This window comes from Beta vulgaris, chromosome 5 (assembly GCF_026745355.1).
Source record: "Beta vulgaris subsp. vulgaris cultivar EL10 chromosome 5, EL10.2, whole genome shotgun sequence".
Classification (NCBI taxonomy): Eukaryota; Viridiplantae; Streptophyta; class Magnoliopsida; order Caryophyllales; family Amaranthaceae; genus Beta; species Beta vulgaris.
In genome coordinates, this window is record NC_079206.1 from 1100755 (window position 1) to 1121559 (window position 20805).

The 20805-nt window shown below is 36.1% G+C and overlaps 3 protein-coding genes and 1 non-coding gene across 4 annotated transcripts; 2 read left to right on the forward strand and 2 right to left on the reverse strand.

The window, feature by feature from the left end:
- Positions 1-3283: 3283 nt before the first annotated feature.
- LOC104892064 (hsp70-Hsp90 organizing protein 3) lies at positions 3284-7724 on the forward strand. Its single transcript, XM_010677883.4, has 7 exons — positions 3284-4390; positions 5970-6258; positions 6562-6647; positions 6737-6960; positions 7049-7115; positions 7202-7261; positions 7456-7724. The coding sequence occupies exons 1-7, from the start codon at positions 3488-3490 to the stop codon at positions 7567-7569; spliced, it is 1743 nt and encodes a 580-aa protein (XP_010676185.1). The 5' UTR covers positions 3284-3487; the 3' UTR covers positions 7570-7724.
- Positions 7725-9238: 1514 nt separating this feature from the next.
- Positions 9239-13853, reverse strand: LOC104892065 (elongation factor G-2, chloroplastic). Its single transcript, XM_010677884.4, has 4 exons — positions 13465-13853; positions 10767-12181; positions 9810-10322; positions 9239-9678 (listed from the first exon to the last, which is right to left on the reverse strand). Exons 1-4 carry the CDS (start codon positions 13709-13711, stop codon positions 9511-9513), a joined length of 2343 nt encoding a protein of 780 aa, XP_010676186.1. The 5' UTR covers positions 13712-13853; the 3' UTR covers positions 9239-9510.
- Positions 13854-14987: 1134 nt separating this feature from the next.
- LOC125498018 (U1 spliceosomal RNA) lies at positions 14988-15149 on the forward strand. Its single transcript, XR_007274790.1, has one exon. It is a non-coding gene; the product is annotated as a U1 spliceosomal RNA (small nuclear RNA).
- Positions 15150-15457: 308 nt separating this feature from the next.
- On the reverse strand, positions 15458-18395 carry LOC109134853 (cysteine-rich receptor-like protein kinase 5). Its single transcript, XM_048645697.2, has 5 exons — positions 18225-18395; positions 17529-17742; positions 17198-17432; positions 16857-17010; positions 15458-16245 (listed from the first exon to the last, which is right to left on the reverse strand). The coding sequence occupies exons 1-5, from the start codon at positions 18333-18335 to the stop codon at positions 15931-15933; spliced, it is 1029 nt and encodes a 342-aa protein (XP_048501654.2). The 5' UTR covers positions 18336-18395; the 3' UTR covers positions 15458-15930.
- Between the last annotated feature and the right edge of the window lie 2410 nt (positions 18396-20805).

The following is a 20805-nucleotide window of genomic DNA, read 5'->3' on the forward strand; positions in this document are numbered from 1 at the left end:
AAAATATTGATATCAAAGTAAGGTTTGCTTGGTACTAGTCCTGATAACAATTTGATACCAATGTCAGGTTATAATGGTACGTACCATTGTATTTTTTTTTGGGTGTTTGAGTCTCTTTTGGACTCAAACAGTTGGTTACCAAGGTTTTCTCCGTTAGAGATTAATATATCTGCTTATTGGATATTCGATTAGATTACTTATTAATAATAAATAGTTAAAAAACAATTAACTATGTTGATTAGTACTTAATAATTATTTGTGCTTATCTCTAATGGGTGGATTAAGAATTGGGTTGATAAAGTTATTTTTCATCAATTCATTCTAATAACAGATGACGCATAATATTATTAGTAAAAAAAAAATCGTAGTTCGGTGCACACTAATTAGTATGCACCCAATAGATATTCACAAACTTTTATATAAGGCAGGTCACACCTTGAACAAATGGTGTGGCCAGCTAATAATTAGGCGCGAGCTAGGTTTTATAATGAAGCCCAAGCGTCCCCTAAAAAGAAGTCCAAGCGTAAATCCGTTTTCAAATAGGTTACTTTTTTGTAATGTTGAGGGGTCATTTTTTACTGAAAGTATGTGTTACTTTTTGTAATTATATAAGGGTTAACTTTATACAAACACAACACTATATCTCAATCTCCCTCCCCTCTCTTTGATCAAACCATGGAACCACCACGTCCTCCTCCTCCCCATCACCACCACAACTACCGACTCAAACAACCAATCACTATCACTCATTCACTCTTCTCAACTCCTCCATCAAACTGCTGCAAATGTGATGCCCCCACTCTAGTAACCCCACCACCACCCAACCCCACCTGGCCACCTTCGTCCCATCTTACCTCCCCATCTATTACCTTGCCATCGAACTCGCCCCTGAAACCCCTTCTGACTCTTCTCACTTCGTCGATAGGAGAAAAGAAAAGTTGAAGATAGGAAAGAGATAACAAGAAGAATGTGAGGGGGAAAGAGAAAGGTCGTGAATTGTGGATGAATCGTGTGAGGGAGATGAGGATGAATCGCGGTTGTGAATCTTGTCAGAGATTTCCTCCATCAACGACTACTACTCGTGGTGCTCCTCTGCGTACTTTGCCATTGCAGCTTTAATGACAGAGAAGATGAGGAGAAAGAAAATGGAAAATGGAGAGAGAGAAAGAGAAAGGAGTGAGATTTTTGTTGGGAGGAATAGAGAGAAAATGACAAATGTGAGGAGAAGAGGAATTGGGTCGGGAAAGGAGGAAGAGGTACAGTAAAGAAGTCGAAGATTTGAGGAATGAGGAAGGAGGATGGTGATGGAGAAGATTTGTGGTTGCACGGTTTGTTTGTGTGTGGCCTATTTGACCAAAAATGAACTGATAGATGTTATGTAGGTCATAACCGCTTTATTTTCCCTCTCTTCAAGTTATTACTATGTTTTTCAGTTTTTCTGATATACTTGATTGTACAATTGAATCTGTTATAGAAGATTAAGATTATATTGTCAGTTTCGATATAGTGTTTTTACCAAGAGAGAAAATGTTGCAATAGATATGAAATACCTATAGATGTATATGCTTCAATACAAGCAGAATATATTAAGTCTATGTATGAATATTGCAAAAATTAAGACCTTGTTTGATTTGGGGTAAAATTAGAAAGTTAAACTCATTTTAGAAAATTTGACTAGTCAATTTTCTAATTCAAGTGCTTGGTAATTAAATATATATCTCAATTAGCTGATTACTCTCAATAATCTCTTTTTGAAATTTTTTTGGAGGGATGAGCTTCTCGACATTAGAAATTTGGAAATGAGTGGGCCAAATTACATTTATGTCCTAAGTTATTTGAAAATTATATCAATAAACATTAAAGTACAACAATGGTTTATATCATCTACTTATACAAACAGTTAATGCAATCAACTAGACGAATCAGCTATCAACTAATATAATCAGCCAATAACATTCGCTAATTGCCAAACACGACCAAAGTGTTACAACTTGTAAATGGAAATTATAAAGTAGGAGGAGATAAAGAAAGGGGAACATTAGAATTAGTTAGTTATGTAAGATTGTTAGTGTAAATATAGTAGTTTCTTCTAAAAGTTGTCATTTTCGTATTAAACTATTAATTCCAAGCATTATGACGTTTATTACAAAGAACGTTAGTAAGGTTTAAGGATGGCAATCCTGTCCGCTTTGATTTGAAGGAAAAAAATCCGAACCGTCCCAGACAAAAAATATTCCGAATCCGACTTCGTTTGAAAAATCCGACTTCGAGTTGGAGGAGGATCGGAGTCGGATCTCATAAAATAATCCGGCATCCGAATCCGGCTCCGACTTTACGTCAATTAGTCCTTTTTTCTTATATATGTTAATGTATTAGTTATGTATAACCTGAGTTCGACTTTCAGTCCATTGTATTATACTTCCTCCGTTTCAAAATAAATGCAACATTTGCATAGTGTGTACTATTCACAGTTTAAACTTTAATTAGCTTTGGTGATTTACATTTTAGGAAAAACATAGTCATGTGGGATCTTGTTAGATTCATCTGAATGTGAATTTTTTTAATATCAACTTTTTATAATTTGTACTTATTGATAATTGAAGATATTAACGGTTAAAATAAAGCATTGACAAACGTGAAAACAAGAAGTGCTGCACTTATTTAGAAACAGAGGAAGTATAAGATTTTTTTTTCCTATTGAAGAAATGGTTGTTAAAAATAATAGTAATATTTAGATTATTTGTATTATATAAGATTTCCATATGATTATTAGAAAAAAATATAATGATTAGATTATTGTATTGCAGAAGACTTTTCTATTAAAAAAAAATGAGCTAAAAAATAAGTCACATCGAATTCAGAGTCGGATGTTCGTATTTTCAGCCGAAAGTGCATATTTCAAGTCGGATTGGAGTTGGATTTTCGAAGATGTCGGAGTCGGATTACGCATAATTCTGTCGAAGTCCGACCCATTGTCAACCGGTCATTCATATTAAGACCATGTTCGTTTGGACTAATTTTCAATTCAGTCGAATTTAGATGTCTATATAAATATATTAAAAGGCGTACATAAACAAGAAATTGTGCCACGTGACGCTCTTTCTAGGAAGTTTTAATTTATGTAATCGATGTACAATAAAAAAATTTAGAAAATTATCGTAAAATATTATATTAATAAACGAAATTTTTTCTTACCTGGGACCTAGCCCAGACCTAATAACTAGTTTCCAATCTAAAACAAGGCATCTTTCAAACTTCAAACCTAATCAGTAATCACTCCTTAGATTTACACCTTAAATCCTAGTCCAACCCTTCATCTTCCCCTTCCCAAAGAACCTTCCAGAACCCCTTCACCTTCCCCCATAACCCAGAACTCTCTCGTCTCTCCTCCTTCTTTCCCTTATTAATCCCTTCTTCACTTCCCCTCACTCCTCCTCAAAAAAACAAAAAACCCCTCTAAAATCTCACAATTTCTTTTCTCTTTTCAATGGCAGACGAAGCAAAAGCCAAAGGAAACGCTGCGTTTTCATCCGGAAACTACACCGAAGCAATTAAACACTTCACCGACGCTATTACTCTCTCTCCAACTAACCATGTCCTCTACTCCAACCGATCCGCCGCATACGCTTCTCTCGGAAAATTCTCCGACGCTTTACCCGATGCACAAAAAACCGTAGAAATTAAGCCCGACTGGCCCAAAGGTTACAGTCGTTTAGGTGCCGCTTATTCGGGCCTTAACAATCATTCCGAAGCAATTACCGCTTATAAAAAGGGTCTTGAGCTTGACCCAAATAACGAGGCCCTTAAATCTGGGCTTTCCGACGCTCAATCTGCTGCTTCTAGAAGTTCACGTGGCCCAAGTTCTTCTCCATTCGGTGACGCTTTTTCTGGGCCTGAGATGTGGGCCAAGCTGACTGCGGATCCGGGTACCCGGCTGTTTTTACAACAACCCGATTTTGTGAAGATGATGCAGGATATTCAGAAGAACCCTAATAATTTGAATTTGTATTTGAAAGATCAGAGGGTTATGCAAGCACTTGGAGTTTTGTTGAATATTAAGTTGAGGAGTGGTGGGCCTGATGATATGGGTGGTTTTTCTGGTGAGGAGGAGGCTATGGAGGAGAGAGAAGTGAAGAAACCCGAGGCGAAAGCGGAGGCGAAAACGAAAGCGGAACCTGAGCCTATGGTTGAGGAGAAGGAGGAGGAGGAGAAGGATGAGAAGAAGGAGAATAAATTAATGGCACAAAAGGAGAAAGAAGCTGGGAATTCTGCTTATAAAAAGAAGGAATTTGAGAGTGCAATTCAGCATTATAGTAAGGCTGTTGAATTGGATGATGAGGATATTTCTTTCTTGACTAATAGAGCTGCTGTTTATCTTGAGATGGGCAAGGTATATTTGTTTTTTTTTTCTTTTTTTATATTGTTATGTTGTTTTATTAACTTAAGAACTAAGCTTTTTTGTGTTTTTTTTTTGGAATGTGTGAATTGGGTCATGTTTTGGCATGTGGAGAATTATTTTTTAGGGAGGAGGATGTGATATGTGGTTCATTAGAGTAGGTTGATTGGTTTGTTGAATTTTGGATTTTATGTTACTAAAATGTGGACAATGATATGAGAAAATGGATGATGATACTCTGGTTTCGCCTAGAATATAATGAATTATCGTTATAAGATGGAAAGTATTGTGATTAGTTAAGAAGGTGAATGAAAAGGAGAACTCTAGCTATGTTGAGTGTAGTTGCTTTGGTGTTAAGGGTTGATTTAAGAAATGTGATAAGTGCTTTTTTGTTGGTTTAATTTGTTTGCGTTAACTTGCTTGGTATGTAGTGATAGCATGGCAGGATGAACTATGATAGTAAGGGATGAGGTTTTGTGGCATTTTCGGTGTGATTCTAATGCTAGACATTCACAATGGTACACAGTTTGCGGTCTGATTCTACGTTGTTAACATGATACTTCATACTTTGTTTAGATTGTGGGGAGTGAATTTAATCATTTATATGGTTAGGATTGGTCATGAAAGCTAGAGGCACTCAATTGGGTTTGGTTTGTTTCTAAGGAAGGGTGATTTGGTGTTTGGTGCAAAAATATTTGGTTAGATTGGTTTAAGAGTGAGTTTTCTTCGGTGGTAATTGCTATGTGCTCCATCAAAGCACAAACCGATTGAGAGTAGGGAGCACCCCATCTTTTTAATAGAGGAGTGAGATTGTGGGTTGGTAGAGCTTTCAAATCAGAGAAGTGGCCTAAGAAATTTTGGAATTGATTATATATTATTTTGATCAATAGCAAAAGAAAAGTGCCAAGAACTTTGGGGCAAACAGAAGTAGAAAACCTGAGAACTTATAGGGAGTCGGGAAGTTTCTCGGTTTATTTGTTTTTTATGGAGTCGTTGTCCCTGATTTGGTATGAGAGCATGTTGGGGATGCATATTGCTATTTGGTTTGAGGTGAAGATAAATAACATGGATGTGTGTTATTTCTTCGGGGATTTGGTATATTATGATAGAGTGTATGGCAGTTATACTATAGATTAAGTTCTGTGTAAAGGGGGGAGGGGTGTTAGACTCATTAAAAAAATGTTGAGGTAAGTTCGATTTCAGGGATAGTAAGATCTGATTGGCTGGCTCAGGGAAGTTTTAGATAAGGACCTATAGGTTTGAACTAATGATGGCAGCTACAATAGGTTTTTTAAAGTTCAGATGAATTAATTCAGGGCTGTGGATTGAGTTAACATGTGTGGAATTGATATCTCAAAGTAGAATAAAGAGGAGGATTAAGGACTCAACTGATATTTGATTGATAATCTGGAAATTTACAGCAAAATAAGAAGCAATTAAACCACTAATTTTTCCAATATTTTCTTTCAATTTTGCCTCGTTTTGTAGTGGTGATTCAGAGCTGTCTATTCACTGGTACAATGTGATCTGTTTGTTTCTGATTTCTTCCTTTCTTCATATATGTCTTATGTAGTATGACGAGTGTATCAAGGATTGTGACCAAGCTGTTGAAAGAGGTAGGGAGCTTAGATCAGATTACAAAATGGTCGCCAGGGCCCTGACCAGGAAAGGAACTGCTTTGGCAAAATTGGCAAAGACTTCAAAGGATTATGAACCAGCTATTGAAGCGTTCCACAAAGCTTTGACAGAGCACCGCAATCCCGATACGCTAAAGAAGCTCAATGATGCTGAAAGGGCAAAGAAAGAACTGGAACAGCAGGAGTATTTTGATCCTAAAGTGGCTGATGAAGAACGTGAAAAAGGTATTTATTCCCTTTGGATATCAACAGATTGTAATACATCTATTAGAATACAAATGTATTGTGACTGTTAGTTTTGAATGCCATTCAGTAATTACTCATTTTACTTGCACATTATCACGATTGGAGCTTTCAATGTCGAAATCTTTCCAGTTGATATAGATTATCAGGGTGTTAATGAATGTAAAATATCTGGATCTTTTGCCTTTGAAGTTTACTTAGAAATTCCGGTGCTTAATTGTAGCTTTTGCCTTTAAGACTTTTTCCATGTGCATTAAGTTGTGATCTACACTTGTCATTGTTCAGGTAATGAGTATTTTAAGGAGCAAAAGTATCCTGAAGCAGTGAAGCATTACACAGAAGCTATAAGAAGGAACCCTACAGACCCAAAGGTAGTACTCATTTTTCCTGCTCACTATGCATTTAGTAATAGCGCCACTGAATTGATCAAATTCATATTGCTATTTATGGTGCAATTCAGGCTTACAGCAACAGAGCTGCAAGTTACACCAAGCTAGGGGCAATGCCAGAAGCGTTGAAAGATGCTGAGAAGTGCATAGAGCTCGATCCATCCTTTGTTAAGGGATACACCAGGAAGGGTGCTGTCCAATTCTTTATGAAGGAGCATGACAAAGCACTAGAAACCTATCAGGCAGGACTTAAACTTGACCCAAATAATCAGGAATTGTTGGATGGTGTGAGAAGGTGCGTGTTGAAAGTACATATTGCAATATTGTGTCTTCTACCTTCAGGCATTCTTGTACAAATTAATGACATTGTGATTTTCTTACAGATGTGTAGACCAAATTAATAAAGCAAGCCGTGGAGACTTGACGCCTGAAGAACTCAAAGAGAGACAGGTCTTGTTTTATGCTTGCTGCTTGAATATATTTTCACTTTATTAGTTTGAGAAAAAACTTGACAGTTGTGCATCTCATTTCTGCAGGCAAAAGCAATGCAGGACCCCGAAATCCAGAATATTCTCACCGATCCTGTAATGAGACAGGTATGTTCTTTCTGAACTTGTATATCAACCAACAGTGCCGGATATTGCTTCCCTCGAAAAAAATAGTACTGTATATTCAGTTAAATATACTATTTTAGGATATATACAGAAAGTTGAATCTCTATAATGGGAGTATGTGATATTCTCAATTGCCGGAAGATTGGGACTGATCGATTTTTTTGTTCTTTGGTCAGGTTCTGATTGATTTACAGGAAAGTCCGAAGGCGGCACAGGATCATATGAAGAACCCGATGGTGATGAATAAGATCCAAAAGCTGGTCAGTGCTGGAATTGTTCAAATGAGATGAAACGGAAGGAGCAATTGATTTTCAATAGAAACAGGGACAAAGCTTAATTCTATGTTTTCGCACTTCCCAATTGTGTAATTGCTTGGATCAATCTTAGTTAAATTTTTGTGAAACATTTTTTGAACTCGTTGAATGGATGGATGTTCTCAACTCTATATTTTGCGATGTGTGTGTGTTTTTTCTCGCTATCTCCTTTCTTGTACAAGACGCCATGTTGATAACTTTAGGTTATTATTAAGTGTAATTACCTGGAATTTTCAGATAGTCTTGTAGATTTTTATACTACTTTCTTTTTGTCTCTCGAATAATACCTCTTTATTGCAACTATTCGAAAACGGTAGTAGTTTCTTGAGGTGAGGTTATGAACTTAGTGTTATAGATTTCGGAAATTATAGCTAGTGTGCTAGAATGCAAATCCAAGCTCCCCCCAAGTTCATTCTCTCCTACTTGCGACATATGGGTGCACATCTTCATTGAGATCCACGCACTACGAGAGCATAGTTGCGCTAAATGCAGCTTTTTAGACTTGAAGTGGTGGTGTTAGAATCACATATTCAGTTTTGGATTATCTTATTTTTGTTTCTACCAATTACTACTTACTAGATGTCTATACTGCTACGTGAACTGTCTTCTCTTTCTTACTTGCTATATTGAATTGGTAAGTATTGTTTACATGGTAATATGCTTGAGGAAAAATATAGTGATGTTAGATCTTATCTACATCTGAATCTGTACTTTTCAAATATATGATTTTTTAGAATTTTCTCTTGTACTTTTTATATAAAGATAGGAATTGTGTCTTAAAAAATACGCATCGAAAATCGTGTCTCAAAAAATGAAAAAAAGAATGTAGTATATACCAAGAAGAAACAATTAGTGTTTTTCATTCTTGGTATGTCGGAACTTGTGTATAGCTATGAAAGTTAGGCTTAAGAAATGGAAAGAATTATGTGTAGTTGAGAGAGAATCATGTGATGCTTTTGCAAAGCGTGTATATGGTGAATTGAACGCTCAACTCGAGTATTTGTGCTTTCTGCTACAAATTTTAGTAAAAATAATATGCATTTGTATTCTAATCTATACTATAGCCTATAGTTTTCACATTTTGCAAAGAATGATCCTCCTTGTATGTTTGTGATATAAATATTGCAACAAGATTGAATCATTAATTGGTTATCATAAGATTTTAGGTTATATTTGTTGTGAGTATATATGGAAATTGTAGATTGTAGTTCCTTTGGGATAAAAAGCAAGTCTAATGACAATTTATTTCTTAAAATTCCAATTAACACGAAAAAGGCAACATTCATAGTAAATTATTACATACATACTTATCTAGTCATCTGCAGGACGCTTGTATGAGTTGATGTAAGAGACATGATTTGGTATTAGTTAAGGCAGGAAGTATGCTTCCAGAATCAATGGATGCAGGAGGCTTCATGACGACATGAGTGTATGCGATCATTGATGCCGGAGGCAAGATTCCGGTACCAGTTGATGTGTGTATCACATCCATTGCATTTACTCCGCCAATCTGATAAGTACTTTGAATTAATGCAAATTTTGCTTGTCTTTTTTCTTCTCTTTGTAATAGATTTTGCATGATTGCAAAGGAAAATGTAGTCTAGAAGTTCTATTCAAACAATTAAATTTAAGATAGTTGTTAATATACTAATAAGAAGAAATGCATTCAATTCCAATTCTTTGCTGTTTCAAGGTCTATAATTCTTGCATTAATTTACTTGAACTTTCACAAATTATATGACAGAATTTGTTGTTACATTAATTCAGGAAATTTTTCCTCAAATGATTTACTAACTATACAAAAGCTAAGGCCAAACACAAGAACTCTTCATCCTTGAATATAGAAACCAATGATGAAAATACAAAATTTCAGCAAAATCTCGTCAGTCACTAGGACCTTGCAGAAGGGATAGTGAATTAAGCAGAAACCAGTTCTTCCTTCGAAGCAAGTTGGTTCTGAATATGTTGAGGAACGACATCAAATTTGGCTAGCTGCATCGTGTAGGATGCACGGCCTTTTGTCATGCCTCGCAATGTACTCACGTACTGAAACATCTCAGCCAGAGGAACAAGGGCATCCACTACCTGCAGAGAGTGATTCAGGAGTGAGACACAAAACGGATAAATGAAGAAAATGGTCGAAGTTAATGAACTTTGACTCCGAAAAAGCATAATATAGACAGAGGGAGTATGCAGTAAGAACACGGCCAACATACCTTGAGACCACCAGGCTTATCACCGAAGCTGTTAATTTGCCCTCTCCTGGAGTTCAGATCACCAATCACATCTCCTAAGTGTTCTTCAGGTGTAACTACTTCTACCTTCATTATTGGTTCCAACATCCTTGGGCCTGCCTTTCTCATCCCCTCTCGAAAAGCTCCTCTGGCTGCCAGCTGGAAAGCTAAGACACTTGAGTCAACATCGTGGTATGAACCATCAACCAATGCCGCCCGCACATCAACCACAGGAAATCCTGCAAGCACACCGTTGCTCATACACTCTTCCAAACCCTTTACTACTCCTGGGATATATTCCTTCGGCACAGCACCTCCCTTAATTTCACTGACAAACTCATATCCACTTCCGGCCTCCAAAGGTTCAAACCGTATTGTGATATCAGCAAACTGTCCTTGTCCACCTGATTGTTTCTTGTGAACATACTTGATTTCTGAGACCTTTGAGATACTTTCACGGTAGTTAACTTGCGGTGCACCAACATTTGCCTCAACCTGTATGGAGAGACATAAAACATTCAGATGCTGAACTCTATGGATTTGTTCTTTTCACCTCAGGAAATTCTAAAGTAAGTCAAGATAATAGCCAATAAGTTCAGATACGGGCAATCCGAGTTCAATGTACAATTACAATAAGTTCAGGAAAAGGAGCAACTCCACACAAAAAGCAACAATACAATATACAACAATTAGCAGATGTTGGAAAAGCTTAAAGAATTAGGAAACAAGTAAACTGATAATACAAAAGCTTTCAAAAACCATCAACTTTTTGCAGTTTGTGACGGCTCCAAACACTAATGAAAGTATTAAGTAACATATAAATGCAAACACAGTGACATCAAGATGATGTAGAGACACCAGCTTGCAAAGAAAACAAGTCAAATATGAAAAGAAATATAAATCAGATGCAGTTAGTAAGGGAGATACACCGATACTGACCTTAAACTCTCTTTTGAGCCGATCTACAATGATCTCAAGATGCAATTCTCCCATTCCTTCAATGATTGTTTGGTTGATTTCTTCATCACGTGAAAAGTGGAAAGATGGATCTTCTTGAGCAAGCTTGATAAGACCAGTTGCCATTTTGTCAATATCAGCTTTGGTCTTGGGTTCAATAGCCACCTTAATGACAGGATCAGGGAAATCCATACGCTCGAGCACAACAGGCTTTTCTGGGTCAGACAGTGTTTCACCTGTGATGGTGTCTTTTAGTCCAGCAAGAGCAACAATATCACCTGTTAATGCCACCTTAACATCCTCTCTGCTGTTGGCATGCATTTCCAGAAGCCTACCAATTCTTTCTTTCTTTCCCTTGTTTGCATTCAAAACATAAGATCCTGCCGCTAGTTTACCGGAATAGACTCTCACAAAAGTAAGAGATCCCACAAATGGGTCACTCATGATCTTAAAAGCCAAGCCTGAAAATGGTGCGTCATCACTTGCCTCCCTCTCAAGTACCAATTCAGGGTTTTCAGGGTCAGAACCCTTCATTGGGGGTACATCAAGAGGTGACGGTAGGTAATCAACTACTGCATCAAGCAAAGGCTGAACACCCTTATTTTTAAAGGCTGAACCACACATAACTGGAACAAAACTAGCTGAGATGGTTCCTTTCCTAATAAGTTTCTTGATTGTCGCCTCATCGGGCTCATTCCCTTCCAAGTAGTTCTCCATAGCCTCATCATCAATTTCTACTATTGTTTCTATCATTTGTGCCCGATAATCTGCAGCCAATTCCTGAAGATCCTCAGGAATATCCTCATAATTGAATTTTGCACCCAACTCCTCTCCTGACCAGACAATAGCCTTCATCTTCACAAGATCAATGACTCCCTTGAAACTGTCTTCAGCACCAATAGGCAACTGAAGCACAAGAGGCTTTGCGCCCAAATTAGTGACTATCATATCTCTTGTTCTGAAGAAGTTTGCACCAAGGCGATCCATCTTATTAACAAAACAAATACGGGGCACTCCATATTTATCCGCTTGCCTCCACACGGTTTCAGATTGTGGTTCCACCCCAGCAACACTGTCAAACAAACATATAGCACCATCCAACACTCTAAGAGCTCTTTCTACCTCCAATGTGAAGTCAACGTGGCCAGGAGTATCAATAATATTAATGCGATGCTTGTTCCAGTAGGTAGTAGTTGCTGCAGAGGTGATCGTGATCCCTCTTTCTTGTTCTTGCTCCATCCAATCCATAGTAGCTGTTCCCTCGTGTACCTCACCGATCTTGTAGTTTCGGCCTGTGTAGAACAGGACCCTCTCAGTTGTGGTAGTTTTCCCAGCATCAATGTGAGCCATAATGCCAATATTACGATAATCTTTCAGTGGCACTTCCCGTTTACCATCTGGCAAAAACAAAAATGTATATCAGCAACAAAGATTCAAGTCCGCAGGCATCACAAACTCTTTAAGCAATACTACATACAAGTTTGCCATGCTGAATATAAGACCATGAATGAATTTCAATTAAACACCACTTTTATTTCGCATTTGTAGAAGGCACATGTGAGATCAACATTTTAATTCTTTTTCAGAAAGGATGACATCCATAGGCAAGGTCTCCGAGAGGGAAAACAATCCTCACTTCTAGAAATCCAACTTCTTTTTCAGACACACGATTTTTTGGAGAAAGAAGCCTTGAGATAATACGCACGAGGAAGTCACAACTAGAATAACTATGTTAAACAAATGAGTGAATCCCTTCACTGGCATAGGCCCTAGTTCCTACATTTTACAGTGGACAACAGTTATCTTCTCTTACTCCTACTTCGATAAGCTAGCACTACAAGAGAAGACAACCAATTTCCTATCTTCCTTCATTAAAGCACCAACATTTAAGCGAAATCTTGACATCGGTCACACAACAAGAAAATGACATTAGTTACTTACGCCTGTTATTCGTTATAGAAGTATTATTTACAGGTAACAATTTAAAGTAATCACCTTCTCAAAAAATTGAAAGTAATCTATGCAATAAGCATTACATAGAGTTCATAAAAACAGGAAAGATGACAAAATTTTAAGCAAAGGGTAAAAGTAGTAAAAGAGCAATGCTTTCTCATATTAATCCACAAAATTTAAGCTAAGGGTGAAAAGTAGTAAAAGGGCAACCCCATATATATTATAGCAAAACTGCTTAATTTCCTCCTAGTAACACTACCAAATCAATTTCTTCCATCATTTTTTCCTCATTCAATACTTAACACAATAGATTATCAACTTAAAAATTGGCCACTACATTCTAAAAGTTTCACCAATAACTCAAAAGAACACAGAAAAATCTATCACAAAATAGTAATTTTTCAACAAAATTAATCTCAAAATTTGAACAATTACAATCAAGACCAACCCAAATTAAAACCAACTAACATATCAATAATTCTACAATTTAATCAACTGGGCAATCATAAAATCCCTGCAAAACAAATACCCACATCCCAAAAACACACACAAAAAAAAAACATACCAACCCAAATTAAAACCAAGTGAACATATCAATAATTATACAATTTAATCAACTGGGCAATCATAAAATCCCTGCAAAACAAATACCCACATCCCAAAAACACAAAAAAAATCATAAAAATTAACAAAAAAGAGGTAAAGTAAAGAGCTTTATAGTTTATACCATCAGCAGCCATGGCAAAAACAGACAAGTTCTTCCTCTGATTATGCAAAGCAGGGGCATTTCTGTAATTACACCTACTAATTCGAACACCTCCAAAAAATTCAGATATAGAAGAAGAGACATTAATACGGCGACGACGGTGGAAGTTGGCGGAGGAGGAGAGAGAAAATAACTTCTTTTGTGACCCATTTATATTACAAATTGGTTCAATACTACTTCCTGTAATTCTCACTGATTCTGCCGCCATTTTTGTTTATTCTTTTGTTGTTCTTCTACTCTCTCAAGTAGAGTAGTTTATTTTTTGTGACTTCAACTGAAGTTTTATTTTTGTGAGGGAAGAAAAATGGATGATAAAGGAAGAAATGTGAGGTGGGAGTTTTAGATTGAAGAAATTTTGTTATGTTATGGGTTTTGTATTTGGTATTTAGGATAAAATGTGTGCAACTTGGGACATATATGTGGCCCATTTTTTTTTAGCTTATTCATGAATGTAAGAACTAAGAACTAAACATCGTGGCTTTTCCTTGACCTTTGTTATTTGAGGCCCAACTTTTGCTTCCAATAATAATTTTAATGAATAAAAAATTATTAAAAGAGATGGTTTAATTTTACTATAAAGTGGACCTAGTTACTAAGTGAATTAAACTAGTCATCGAGAGAAATTAACCTAGTCAATATTGTGTTGATTTTGTTTTATACATTAGGCTTATCATTGCGTAATTTTAATTTTAAAATAGGCGATCTCTTACCAGACAAATTCCTAATAAATTTAGTTATTTTCCTGTTCTAAGAATCTTTTCATTTTCCTTTTTTTTTGGATAAGTCTTTATGATTTGGCTATACTTTTGTTTTCTTAGGGTGTATTCTCTTCACCTTGTTAAAAAAATTCAGGTCTAATAAGTTCAAATAAGTTTAACACTTTATAAAATGAATTATAATAAATTCCAATAAAAACGGTTGTGTTTAGTTCGGTCCAGATTAGTTAAGGATAATTCAGTAAAGAGGGAGCACCCTCAATCTTTATAGTTTAATTTTGACGTCCTCCAACGTGCGTCCAACTTTGACCATTAGTATATTTGTAAAAAATATAAGAAGTTAATTTTTTTTTTTAGAAATGTTGACACTTAGGACAAATCTAACAAGATTCTACATGATTCGTTTTTTTTTTTTTAAAAAAATTAAATTACAAATGACGGTCAAATTAAACGTAGAGAAGACTAATATAGATATATATTGGTGACAGCTTAAAAATTTGGCATGACAATATCAGATAGCCTATGTAAAATAATTAGGTAAATTGCAACCTCAAAAGAGAGATTTAACATTTGAGTAATACTTCTACTATATAGAAGTAGTATATAACCAATAAACGAGTAATGGAAATAAGAACAAAAATATATGAAGTAGCTGCTTACTTATCGCCTATAGAAACAAATAGTAAAGAAATGTACCACATCGGAAAGCTATAGTAGCAGAAGTGTGTGAGGAGCAGTATAAGTAAAAGCGGAGTGATACTAAGCAAATCACTTACCTGGGCGGGGTCAATGGACCATCAAGAAAGTCCATGGCCTAGGATAGTGGCTTCCATTGCACTTTGTGAGGTGCGCTAGCCTAAGATCTCCCCAATGTGGGAGAGTCTACGTCATAATTTGTGTTAGTGAGGGCCTGCGTTCGCGCGGCCCTTGCCTAACTCAGTTTTCCAAAGATTTGTTATAGACTTGTGATTTTGTGTCTACTTGGAAGTATATACAACCTTTAAGACATTTATGTCAATATCATATTTTCAGTTATTCAAAGATTATTATACACTTGTGATTATGTGTTTACTTACAAGTTTTGACAACTTTTTAGACATTGTCAATATAATGTTTGGTCTTTCTATTTTGGTGATGCTAGCCATCAATTTTAAATATTTATAAAGGTTGGAAATTTGAAACTTGATCGCATTTGTATAGAGGTCGGGAATTTGAAACTAACTTGCTTGCACTTGTTTTTGGGCCTAAGATTCGCTACTTGGCAAGTATGATTTGCCTAGGTCGGGAATTTAAAACTTGCTCGCATTTGTTTTTCGGCCTAAGATCCGCCACTTGGCAAGTATGATTTGGAGGCATATTGCTGAAGGTGACACTATAAATTTATTAGAGTGAGTTTATGATTATTAATTTCAATAAATCTTTATACAATTTATGTGAGCTTCGAATTTAAAATTAGTTCCTTATATGTACTTTGATCTCTACATATTTTGGAGTTAATTACATTTATGCATAAAACACATTTTGGTGATAAGAAGCAAAACTTATATCATTTCTCAAACTCAGCATACGAAGCAAAAATTTGACATTCTCACAAGGAAAACTATATGAAGCTACCGAGTTTCTCGTGATTGTGAAACCCCATATATTTTTGCAATAGGGGTAACTCCAAGATCAGAAAGCATTTGGTGACGCCCTATCATTGTATTTCTTCTTATAACATGGTATTCGAGTCATTGGTTGATGTTCCACTAGACCATGGCATTGAAGTTGTGTTAGTCGTTGTTGATTGATCTGTATTTCCACTATACATGAAAGCTGGAGGTTGAGGCGTCGACATAGCACCAACAGAGAAGTTAGAGTTGAGCATAAGGACTATATTTGACATGCTAGGTCTCTTCCTCATCTCCTCTTGGACACATAACAAGCCGAGATGTATGCACCGCGTGATTTCGCCATTCGAGTACGAGTCTCTTAGTGTTGGATCCATGAACTCCAATGATCTTCCATCTCTCCAACATTTCCATCCCTGTTAGAATAACAATTGTTAAATGTCATAATAATTGACAACTTTGATAGCCAAGGCATAGTTGCTTATATTAGCTACTTATTTGATGAGAATGTCTCACTCAAGTACAACAGGTCACCCCTCAACATTCTTACCAATCAAATAACTCTTCAATAATATGGTCTATGGGCATATATTTGGTACATGACTTTTTCATTGACTTTTGGCTTTTGGATTTTCAATTTGACCAAACGGAGAAAACTAATGTTTGGTTACTAATACTAGCTTTTTGGTTGGCTGAAAATTTAAGCCAAAATGAAAAAGCTCTCTAGAGCAACTTTTCGGATCGACCTTTTTGGCTTGTTGGTCCACAAACTCTAATAAACGGCCAACAACCGCAACTAGTTCTACCAAATACTTTTGCAAACAACTAGCTTAAAAAGCCTCAAGCTAGCTAGTCAAATAAGCCAGCTAAATCAGCCACAATCCAACAGCCAACAACCTACTTGCAAACTATCCCTATGTAAAATAGTATAAAAACTAAACCTCAACATTAAAGCAATTGAGAGAACATGAGTTGCTCTGCTAATTTTGTGGTAGTCTCATAGTATGAGTTTTTGCATGCTACTTACATAGCTTAGAAGGTTTTCAGGCACGCCGGATTGATAGATCATAGCACTAATCTGTTTCCCACTTACAATCTCCAAAATCAGCACACCAAAGCTGTATATATCTGATTTTACATTGAATTGTCCATGGATTAAATACTCTGGAGCCATATAACCACTACAATTCATGAAAAAAGAAAAAGATCAATAACCCACACATGATTCTAAAGTTGATGCATATGTAACAATCTTCTATTTATCCCCATTTCTGAAGCACAGTTTAAGAGCAAGCTAAGCATATAGATTTCCCTTGTATATATCATGCAAAAGACTATATATATATAAGAATCGCTCTTAAATCTTACTAAGTTCCGACAACTCTGCTTGTATGGCAATAAGTTTGCTCATCGAAGATCCTTGCCATGCCAAAATCTGCAATTTTAGGATGCATATCCGCGTCTAACAAGACATTGGATGCTTTAAGATCACGATGGATGATTCGGATGGGAGAGTCTTCATGGAGGTATAGCATTCCTCGAGCAACACCTTTTATAATATCAAAACGCTTTGGCCAATCTAATTGTCTTTGTTTTTCAGAATCTGTAGAATATTGGAAATTATATTAAGAGCTAGATGTATTAAAACATAACATAACATAACATAACAAGTAGGTTAATAACTTCCTTGGTAACATACCAAAGAGGATGTAGTCAAGACTTCTGTTAGGAACATACTCGTATACAAGTAACTTCTCCTCCTCTTTTGTCAAACAAAACCCCTCTAACTTCACCAAATTTCTATGTTGAAGCTTGGCTAACAGTGCAACTTCATTCTTGAATTCTCTATCACCTTGGCAAGAGCCGCTTGATAGCCTTTTCACCGCGATTTCTTGTCCTTTTAGTAAGGTTCCCTGACTCAAACATGAGAATTATACTAATCATTGAACTTACAGGTTTATCTTTATGTTGTTTTAAGTTCCCAATTTCACCATAAACAACCTTAAGGTTTTATTGTCGATGTTGCTATAATGCTATCTTGGCTATCGTATAATAAACAAGCTTCAAACCAGTAAGGTTGTCAAGTGAGGAACACAGGAAGTATGAGTTACTCAAGATTCATTGCAAACGTCAAATATGAGCAAATTCGGAAGAGTATTATATAAGGAAATCATTTACAGGGGATCTTTGTTATAATTGTTCCAATGTATATTTTCAAACATCCCAAATTTCATAATTTTTGATAATACATAGTTTAAGATATGTATGGTCAAATATCTGCTCTAAATTCCTATTAAAATGCAATGCAGCACAGTCCCCTACGAGGGCTGCCTACTTCTCTAGTTCAACAGCTCGAAGACTACAAAAACAATGTGTTAAAAAGAAGAGGGAGTACCTTGTAGACAGCACCAAATCCCCCTTGACCAATCTTATGATCTATAGAGAAGTTCTTAGTGGCAGCCTTGAGAGCTTCCCATTCATACTGCAAGGACTCAACTGTAACCATATTTTCGTCTGCTCGTGCAGGTGACACATTCCCTGCTACTGCACCAGCTATATAAAGAATTAAGCTAATAACGTGAGATTTCTTAATTACTTCACAAAACAAACAATCTACAGTCTGTTTGGAGCTTTGATAATTCTTACAATTTTGAGAATTGACAACCTCTTCTTGTTTCTTTTCTGGTTTCCTACAGCAAAGGACTACACCTACGATTATTACTATGAGTAGGACGGCTGCTGATGCAACTGAGACAACGATGATCAGCTTGAGCTTCGCTGCATGATAACGAGACTTCTAAATTGTTAAGCATAAATCTATTGCATCCGCAATATATCATTATGTTTCATATAGCATACTACAAGTATAAATTTGATAGAAAAAGAAAAGTTTACCTGGTGAAGTTGGAGGTGGTGCTGGGTTGGAACGTGGATAATCTGGAGTTGAAAGAGATGCATTCATATGACAGTTTCGAAGTCAGTTAAGAAACAATGCAATAAAACCATAGGCAGATAGAACGGAAATAACCATATATTCCTCCGCTTTTCTTATTTGCTACATTGTTGCTTTGGAAATGAAGCTACTAACTTTGACCGATTATTTTGATTCTTTTATAAGTAAAAATATAGTCATGTATGGTCTTGTTAGATTTGTCTTGACGTGTAGATTCGTAATATCAAATTTTTATAATTTTTTACCTAAATGAAATAAAAGAGATTAAGGGTTAAATAGTGCATTGAAAACCGTTCACAATAATGTAACAAATAAAAAAAAGCAGAGAGAATATTTGTTTCTTAACTTCTACATAGGATAATGGGAAATTCGTAAATTAGATTTTACTCTTTGGACCTTAATTTATGCATGTCAAAGAAATATATGATTAACTTAGACACCTATTACCTTTAAGGAGCGTTTAGTTCATATGATTCTGGTATGAGGTATGAGTTTAGAATGAACAAAACTCATAAAACCCAAACCTCAAACCCATAAGGTACGGGGTTTAGAAACTCCAGCGGGAGGTGGATTTGTCTCATACCAATACATCTAGGTATTAAATACAAGAAAAAAAATTTCATTCCCAAATAAAACCAAACACATGGTATTAAATATCAAGTTCCAAACTTATACCACCTTGGTTTCATTACTGATTCCAAACACATGCCATTATACGAACCAAAGGCCCCCTAAGAGTTAATATTACGAATATTTGACGATTTCCCCTTACCCTAGTTAGAGTAAAGCCTCTTCACAAGCATTACAATAAATATAACATTAATGTGATTTGTGAGATAATGAAAAGGAAAAATTAAGTACAGGATCGATATAAAGTTACCAGGGCACAATGAGTCAAAAGAAGCCGTTACTCTACAAAGCGTAAGAAGCTGAGAGAAGGCTTCGGCATTTGTTGCATTCTGAAGCTGGGGTTTGATGCCACAAAAACACTCCCTCTCATTTCTTATATCTTGTGTGAGCACAGGACAGCACTGCTCCTGGAGTTCTTCTGCTGTCGCGAGGCCGGCAGTGCAAGTTTTGAACCTCTCCCAACACTCTTCGATGGGACTTTCTTGTGCAGATGATGGCATAAACAACGATGCTATGATTCCCACTACCATGAAAACCTCCATTTTTATGCAATTTCTCATCTTTCTTTCCATCTTTTTCCCCCTTTGTTGTGTGACCTATGTTTTCTCAGATACGTATACAAGGCCAGCAAGAACTTGTCTAAAGAATAATATATCATATTTTTTTCACCTAAGTTTTGTAAGGGATACCGTTCTTTGGATATTGGTCAACTTGTAACATATAAAATGGTATGTATGTTGGCTTTTTAAGTACTGATCAACTTGGTGTATCTCGAAGTGCTTGTCACGAAGATGTCGTTAATGTTGACGATATGGTAGTTAAACATGTAATAGTAACCCACTTTCTTATTCACCAAGCTGGATGGCGACTAAGTCACCAATGAGCAAGCTAAGCAAGTGGCCAACTTTAATGGAGGATGATGAACCCACACGATTGCTTTCTTCTGTGGATCGGAGAGACATTTTGAAGGGTAGAGAAATCTTGAACCAAGGCATTATTTATAGGGTTGGGAATGGCAATAACAATTTACTTAGATTTCATAAATGGGTAGGAAACAAAAAGCTATACAAATGTAGTCTTAGGGCCTGTTCTTCCCAGCTTATTTTCAGTTCAGTTCAATTCAGTTCAGTTCAGTTGCAATCAGTTCAGTTCAGTTGCAATTAGTTTAGTTCAGTTCAATTCAGTTCAGTTCAATTGCAATCACTTCAGTTCAATTTAGTTCAGTTCAGCTCCAACTATCATTTCTTAGTTATAATTTTGATTCATTTCAGTTCAGTTCAATTCAGTTCAGTTTAGTTGCAATAAGTTCAGTTCAACTCAATTAAGTTCAGTTCAGTTCAGTTGCAATCAGTTCAGTTCAACTCGATCAGTTCATTTCAGTTCAGTTCAGTTC